Here is a 9232-nt window from a genome sequence, read left to right on the forward strand (position 1 = left end):
ACCATGAAATGATATTGTCATGAAAGTACGCATGCTGTTGACCTCATTTTGAAGGCTGTCGTATTAAGTTACTGATTATATGTTTTGCATTTTATATTCTTTTGTGAACACAATTCTGTTATGACATTTTCCTTTTCTTTTTTTTCTTAAGTCAAATACTGGTTTCATCTGCAGTTACACTTGAGGAAAAGGGTAACAAAAACTCTCTTACGGATAACTGGTGTAGATAACAGAAAATAGCTGATATAAATTACATCATAGCTTGTCCCCTCTTGTCCAAAACTTGTCTCAACATGTTTGAGCATGTCCTTATATATCCCTGAATGTCTGTTTCACAACCCACTGAATTAAATAGCACTACCTCATCCTAATTTTTTAAGCCACTGTCTGACACAGTATTTCGCCAGTGACACTGTTTGCACTGGGCCGGGACATTACACATGGTTTACCAATGGCTGGCTGTGCTTTTGTCATTTAACTAGGCGGGTATATTTATATCCTTATAATGTGAGAGCTAAAATGAGGGAATAAGTGGAGTATTATTCCCCTGTTGTTCTACTTCAGCTTTATGACTGTGCTCCCCTGATCCCTTTTGAATAGCGTGGACCAAAAAAGTCTCTCCCTGACACACTGCTATGAAATATCACCTTCACTTAACAGGGTTAGTTCACTAAAGAATGTAAATTTCACCATTATTTATATACATGTTCTTAAAACATAAATTTACTTGAGAATCAAAACTGTGTACAATAATACTTCTTTTCAAAGTTTAAGTTCGACATTGACTTTTTTTTTTATCCCATTGGCAAGTGATTCTCTTTAATGTCATAAGAACATTAAAATCTTAAATTATACTTATAATTATTCATTATTATTTAATTAATAAAAAAAGCATATTCTCAGAAAACAAGCCTTAATATTTTTAAGGATGCTTTTTATATCCCAAATCTGCAAGAACATAAATCAGTCAGATGAGCTCTAAATAAAAGCAAAACATACATGCTCTCGTATACTTCTAAACGAAAATTAGTTTATATTTTTTAACTTATTTAATCTCAGGGATCTTTGGATGAATTTCTGAATATATACTTTATTGATTGATTCCCAAAAAGCAATGGCACAAAAAGACTCAAGAGCACAATGGTGAAAGGAAAATTTATGGATCATCCCGCTTGTCTGAAGTTACCAGTCCTGACGATTAACTACTATGCTCGCACCGCAAGAAAACTGATGTAGAGCTCTGGCTAAAGAATGAACCTGTTGCAGTGACAACTTTAAAATGAAGGAATTAATGCTAGGTTTTAAAGGTTCTAGGTTCTAAGGCACATTTATAAAAGCTACTTAAATTTCCTATAATTTAACTACGGCCTACTTCTGGCTTAATCTAAGCCTTGTATGTGAAACCGGGCCGAAGACTATTTAAACTATTAAACTTTGAGCATAAAGCAATTCACAATGGTAAATTACAGTATATATTATTCTACTAATCAGTAGTAATAATTTTTAACATCGCATCCCTTGATCAGTTAGCAATACCAGCTCCTTGATGTTTACAAAAACAATGACATGGATATGGCTTTATGGAAGGAAATAAGATTCTATCTCCAGGGGCAGCATGGGTGGGTTAACAAAACAGCCTTTGTCCGTTACCTTTAGTGTCACACTAAAAGAGAGGCCATTGTGCTTTAGAAATGATCCTTATGGTTCATGTTCTGGAACTGCAATGGATCCATTTCCTCAGATTAAGAGTCAGCACAGCACACATTCAGACCACAACAGTGCTAGACTTGAAGTTTCATCACTGACCACTTTCACCTCTGCTCTGTTGATATGGAAAATCCCTACCGTTTGACATTATTTCCCAACACAAATTGAAATGTGCCTATAAATATACACTTGAATTATAATAATAACAAAATGTGACCACTACAACTTCAAAAGTTAAAAGAGGTCTAGAACACATGAAGATGGGTTTTGTGCTTTTTTAATCACATGGAAATACATGCCTCCATCCCTGAAAATAGAGTTTTACAATTAACGAGGAGACTGAAAAATTGTTTTAGAGAGAACAGGTCTCACTTTTTTTGTACAATGTTTTTAGGCACTTGGAATTACAACAGCAAACATTCCGTTCTTCATGACAAAAATAACATTTCTTTGGTCCTTTAAAAAACCAAAAAGCAAAACAGAGGTTGATTGAAACCACAGTCTGGCATAAAAATAAAAAAAAAACAATAAAAAATAAAACCCTATAGCTTCATAATGCAAAACGCAGCCTTCTCTCCCCACTTACATAACCTGCAAGAGTTTAACTGAATCTATAATGAGTTTGAGAGAAGAAAAAGAACGTTTTTTTTCCCCCTGCTACATGTGAAAAAGATCTTCGTTCACTCTGCAGAACAGAAAACGTTAGGATCGGCTCAAATTAGACATACAGCAGTGAACAGTCATTCTATATATGTCACATTTAACACAAAAACAATTGCCATTGTTTTGTAAAAGCTCTTCTTAAACGTCCATTTTTGTGTAAAAAAAAAAACAAAAAAAAAACGAGTTTATAAATTCACTTGCATATCGTCTTCACCACATGGGAAGGTACAAGGGCTTGAGTCGATTTTTATTAGATGTTCTCTGCAGGGGTCAGTTGCAGGGCAACCACGTTGGGTAGGAACTACTGCAGGTGTGCACCAGCGGCTGCACGTGTGCGATGTAGTAGTTACTGAAGTTGATGTCTCGCACGTAGGGTGCCGGCTGGTAATAGCATGTGACGTTGGTAACCGTGGGGATGGCGTTCTGTTCAGCCAGCACCCTCAGTGCGAGCATGGAGATAAGGTTTAATGTCTGCCGTCGTTCGTGTCCCATCAAGCAAACCGTACTCTCATTGACCACGTGGTATAACGTGACCAGACAGTCATACCGTTTGTGCTCCATTCCGGCGAAGTGATTCTGCAGGTACGCCTCGAGCTTTCGCTGTTGCTCGCCTATGTCTGAAAAGTCAATGAAGAACCGAGAGCACATGTACCGCTGGAGCGATTTCATCTCCGATTCGGAGGTCGGCCTAAACCCTCGCACCAAAAGGTGGCAGTATTTTAAGAGACCGCCTCCCCGGATCTCCTCCGGGTTTCGTGTTGCGATGACCTTGTTGCACAGATGGCCGAGAGCGTCCTCAAAGTCCCCGTACATGCTCTCGCCCAACACTGTCGGATGGAAGCTCTCCGACATGGGCGTCTCTGAACAACGGTCGAACAGAAGAAGGGAGTCCAAGACTATGTGGAAGGAGTCCACGCTGAACTCAAATTGCCGCCTCAGAGAGTCTACAAACTTAAGCTCGACGTTCTTGCCGGTGTTGTTGGAGAGGGAAATGAGGCTCCAGCGGTCGGTGTCATTGCAAACCTTCACCAACTTCTGCACATAGGCCTCCTTCAAAGTAAGTGGTGAGATTCTTTCCTTGCTGACGCCCTCGGGTAGGAAGTCCAGAAGGCTGTCGAGAACCACATCCTTAACCACACGGAAAGCCTGATCATCTGACAGTGAAACGCCAAAAATCAGGTCCAAGTCCTTGTATCCGAGCCCCGTGTCCTGGTGCAGAACGTGACTGGCAGCAGAGCCGTTCAGCCTCACATCTCGAACCGTGATGCCTCGCTCCTCCAAACGTGCTCGAACCACCTGGAGAAATAGTTTAAGATCAGAGATGGTTCCATTTATTGGTCAATATTGGATATTTAAATGTACATATTTCCCCCTATTTTTACATTCAGATCACCTTTGCTGTCATAATGCTCACTTCAAGTTACTCTTTAATCATTTAACACTGTTAAATGTACTCTTTAGCAAATCTCAAAATCTTTAATGTTGTGATTCCTACACATCTTTATTTAGAAAAATATAGAATTTTATTATTAGTCAGCTAATGGTTATTCACAATAACATAAAAATTATTTTCAGCGTACCATATCAGCCATAATTTAAATATCCCTAATCAGTACCATCTAAGCTCTACGTGAACACGTAAACCCTGGAAAATGCAATTCTGCACTAAGTACTGCCTTATTTGAACAATTTGAGTATACTTTGTTCTGCCACCACTGCTATTACATAATTATCTTATTAGCTAAAAAGCCTAATAAGACTAGCTAGGCTTCAGTGTTGTATAGTGCATAGACTCACAGATTTATTGTATTTATTCCCACTCACACTGAGAACAATCACAGTTGGTCTATAGTCAGTGATCAATAACACATCAATTAACTATGTTGTTGCTGTGATTCAGGCTGTCGCATTATAACATATACAACATGCCACATACGCACATTTAACGTTATTTACTATATCTGGCCTTTTAGTGTTAATCTTCTGTGCTGAATGCATTTATTTGCAAATGGGAAGTTATTATACGTATATGCACTTCAAAAACAAAAAACTAGCCTTCACCTCACCAAATTAACAAACATCTTAATTTTCCTTTTCACTACCAAGCATGTTCATAATGTTCCCAGTATATTTCACGCACAGACTACAGCTGAAGCTGATTGTAAAGAGTGTTAATGTGTTTATATGGAATGTGCGCTGACACATCTGTGCATCGGCAGGAATACATCCACTGAGACTTGGAAACCACTGTGTTGGCTACAGCTGCACATTAAACAAAACTGCTCGCTTAAGAATACATGAAACTACAGAGGCAGTTGTAAGATTTCACATTCACATGAAGGTCTCATAAATCTTGAATGTGAAATCGGAAAACGCATTCATAAATGCCCAATTCAATAAAGGCAAAAATGTTGATTTTGGCACAGACCACATTTTCTGCATGCCAAGCAGATTTATATGCTTTTTATATTGTTTCGCAACCGTTCAGAGATTAAAATGTGCTTAAATCAAACTCATTATCTCCGTCCAGAATGCACGTAACCTTTTTTCCACAGCTCTGTCGGATTAATGTCAATCAGCGCACCTACCCTCACTCCTGTCAATCAAATCATTAGCCTTCTATTTTTACACATTAGGTCAGATTGCAGCAATTGACCAAGTGAATGCAGTGTAACCAAGCACACATGCTGCAAATACATATTTGAAGCACAATTAATCAACAAGCAAATTGCAATATGGCCAAGTGCAATTTATTAAACCACAAAGGGTGGGATTTATTTAAACAAAAAGTCGGTTTACTTTATTTCATAATGGACTATTGTCAATATGAACATAAGTCAATAGTGTTTCAAAAAAATAATGCCAACGACAAACAGAAACTCAAAGGTTCTTTAGTTTCCACCAATGATTGAGGGTTCAACCGGATCGCCTTGCAGTGCATGTGAATATTATGATATTAAGATGATGCCAAGTCAGGTTCACAATTGCATTAAAAACCTACATTTTATGGTTCAACTGTACATCACAGCCCAAAGCACAAGGTGCAGTGTGCAATCATGACATGGTTATGATGATAATGAAAACAGCCACAAAGTCCATGTAATGACATGGTGCCGTGGCAAATCATTAGGTTTAAGGAAAACGACTAAGACTGAACGAGCGGCCATCTTTTGTCAATTTTGCAATGGCATGTGGAGGCTGTGCAATAAAACATCAAAGTTGTTTTTACAGATTTTCCATTAAATATAATGGGCTTCCTAGTTGGGTTTTATTGACAGGACATTACTATCCGTTCAAACCCAGGCAGGTGGTGTATTATGTAACAGAGATTGTCAAAAGCTTGACCATTTATCACAGTCTGGATCAAAGGAGGGGAAACTGACAGATTCCACAGTTCATAGTTAGTTTCAATCTTCATTTAATTAGAACCAATAGGCTAAGGGCCAATCTTAGGCCAGTTTCTAAGATCTAAGAAATGTCACTGTATTACGCATTTTTGAGAACACTGAAATAAAAGATGTCAGATGTACATATATGATTAATGGGCGTATACACATTTTCTGTTCAACTGCAAGCACATTCTCCCTAAAGGACTTAAAACAAACCCTCTCTTGTTGGATGAAACCATACTACAGGAAGTTATCTGGAGAAAAGATCAATATCTGCTTGCATGTGTAGATGCAAACCCACACTGCTTGTGTATGAGAACAAGAATTCTTTTCATTGAAAAGGGGGGCATTGGTGCAGGTTATCACTGGACTAGCTCAAGCAGTGTTACACTGCATGGGATTAAGGTCGGTTGTGAGTCGCACTCAGTGTAGGATTCGTGAGAATGTCCAAGTCATTAACAAGTCACTTAAATTTGCTAAGTGCACAGTTTTCTGTATCTGCTGGAGGGCCAAAGGCTAAGAATGTTTTGCTTATCCTTGGGGGGGTTGAGACATTACACCAATAGTTGGCCATGCAGTGACAGGCCAGAGATTGAATTTCAGTTATCAAGATCAAATTTGAGTTTTTATTTTATTTTTTATTCTTTAAAATTAACTACTATCTATTCTTTCTTAGACTATGACTTTTTTTCTACAAGTAATCCAATAGTGACTAGCATCATTTACAATTGCACTTGTATTTTTTATTATACTTCCACATATTACTTGGCTACTAAACTATCAGTATAGTGAATAATACCTATTCCATTGCACATTTTTGCCACTGAATTCTGTGTGCATCTGTGATTCAGATATTAACTATTCACTTTCGATTATAGCTAATGTATTTAAAAAAAAATACTAGTAACTCTTCATTAGGTTCTAGTAGTCCCCGTAGTATTATCTATTCCAGCTTTACTTGCATTTATGAGATACTAGTATCCATCCTAGTTATAACTAGTTGCTTTTTACTTTATAGTTCAACTAAAAATCTTAAAAAACTGATTTAAATGTTAGCAACACTTGAAATACACACTAGTGGTCTAATATAGGACTGATAGGACTGAATGAATGTATATTCATTTAGTACTGGGACAATTAGTTACCATAACTTAGTTTTCAACTAAGAAATACATACTATTAGTAAATGAAAAGTTAGCAGTAGCCTAAAACTGGAAGGTACCGGTTATGCAACTAGATCGAAATGAATAGTTAGCTGATATTGACTTGTCACATTGGGATAGTGACTAGCAAGAGTCCTAGTGACTAACTGAATAGATATTAATCACTACTGGAATACTAAGTACCAGAATGTAGCCTAATGAAGAATAATAGCCAGTGAAACAGAAATAAGCAATACTAACTTACTCACTTTTGATTACTTGCTAGTAATTCAAAATAGGTAAGAGTAACATAAAACAAAAGCGTGCTAGTTTTAAATAATACATTTTAAAAGAATGTTAGACCCGTAAAAATGTATAGGCCTAACTAAATTAGGCTATAGTAATGTGCAGAAAAGGTATTCAGAGAGATGTGCTTTCATAATAACCTGAACAATCTGTCGCGGTTGCACCGAAAGCGTCGGGAAGTTTCCACGTCCGTGAACTGGAACCGTCTCGCCAAGAATAGAGTCCAAACGTTGCACCTGCTCCCAAGACAACACGCAAAACCGCCGACACTGCTCTGACACATCACCGGAGGACATGTCGATGGAAAGAACAACTAGCTTTAAAAAGGCAAAAACTTCTGCTCTACTCCCGCACAGATATCGCTGTCTTTCCAAACAGATGAAGCTCCAACGCAAAATCGTCTGTGAAAAGCTCAGTTATTTCACAGTTGCTCGCGTTATCAGCTATTTATAAATCGAGACGGCTCGTGAGGTTATCCAGCTGCGTTAGTGATTCACTTTTCCCAATCCACGCACAAGCATGAGTCGCTGTAAATAATGCAGTTATGCTACAAACGCACCATCCGAATGGTCTTTATACCTATTAGATTTGCATACATGTGTATTATTGGTTGAATATCTGCTCATGAATAATGTCATGACACCTTTGGATTGGATTGGCGGAAGCGTGCAGCTGTGACACACCCACCGGCCTCGGTTATCACATCAGTGCGTATGAGCTTTGTAAGAGTCAATGACTCACTTTTAAAGAGATGAACCAGAAACAAAACAGCAAAATAAGAAGAAATATATATATTTTTACTTGTAAGTTATCTGTATTTGTGAATTTAAACCTAGTCTTGCTTGGTACATTTATATGATGCAAAATTGGTAAATTTATATTATGTTGTAGTCAATGTATGTTTTTTCCCCTCATTTTTGGCATAGTAAAATAAAATCTGTAGCTGTAATGTGCTGAGTAATTTTGTCAGATAATTACATTAACCAGGTTTACCTAGTGTTTTGTTCTTCCCTCATATTTAAAAACTATATAAAATACTATTCTGGAGGTTTGATTGAACTTGTAGTTCTTTAAAAAAAAGCAAATATCTCCACCACACATCCCTTTTGGCCACTAATCTCTCTGTATGTGTGTGTATGTGTGTGTGTATTTGTTTGGTACATTTTATATTGCTAATAAAACACACTACTACTAGCATCGAGCAAATCTACAAGACTGAAAAGCATACTATTATTTGCAGATTCCTAGAGATTTTTTCACCTCAGAAAAATATTGCCATGCATGCCTTTAGGCCATTATTAACTATAAATGTTTTACATTTTATTTTTTATTATAGAAACATTTACAATTCTTATATTTTTAATGATATGAGCCAAATAATTGAATTAGCTTTTTTTTTTCCACAATAAAATAAATTGACATGTTCCAGTGGCATAACTAAGCAAAGATTAGAACAGGATTTTTCTTCACTGGTCTCAAATGAGAAAGAAAAGAGAAAACATAAACCCCATAAATCAGGAAGAAGCATCTGAACAAAAAGATGTTTAGTGAACCAAATCAGACTCAAACATCTAAAAAAAAAAAAAAAAATACATCTGGAACCATTAACTCCAACTGATGTTAACTGCAAATACACAGTTTATTACAACTGGCACTGTCCTAAATCTGAACTTATGAGTCTCCTCTGTATTAGTGAATGAAGAATACATGGTTAAATATGTCTGTATTCCCAATTACATGATAATGATTACTGTATAACGTTAACAGGATGTTGGTGTGGACCGCCTAAGAAAACATCCAAACATCTGTTCAGATTGAATTTATTTGGCTACACAGAGGATGAAAAGAAAGGCTGCTACGCACGATTCTCTGCAGCGTGGCATTTGTGGATGACTCACAGCTCGCAAGCTGTTGATCAGTCTTGGGGGCAACAGCAGCGGGGGTTTGTCATAATAGATTAATGTGTATGTGATCAGAGAGCTGAACTACATACCATTTCAGTAGGGGAGGTCCTGACGGTGTGTG

At 37.3% G+C, this 9232-nt stretch overlaps 1 protein-coding gene across 1 annotated transcript; it reads right to left on the reverse strand.

The window, feature by feature from the left end:
• Positions 1 to 1968: 1968 nt before the first annotated feature.
• tent5ba (terminal nucleotidyltransferase 5ba) lies at positions 1969 to 7756 on the reverse strand. Its single transcript, XM_081389579.1, has 2 exons — positions 7348 to 7756; positions 1969 to 3666 (listed from the first exon to the last, which is right to left on the reverse strand). Exons 1-2 carry the CDS (start codon positions 7501 to 7503, stop codon positions 2641 to 2643), a joined length of 1182 nt encoding a protein of 393 aa, XP_081245705.1. The 5' UTR covers positions 7504 to 7756; the 3' UTR covers positions 1969 to 2640.
• Positions 7757 to 9232: the final 1476 nt, after the last annotated feature.

This window comes from Scardinius erythrophthalmus (genome assembly GCF_964197995.2).
Source record: "Scardinius erythrophthalmus genome assembly, chromosome: 16".
In the NCBI taxonomy this organism is placed as follows: domain Eukaryota; kingdom Metazoa; phylum Chordata; class Actinopteri; order Cypriniformes; family Leuciscidae; genus Scardinius; species Scardinius erythrophthalmus.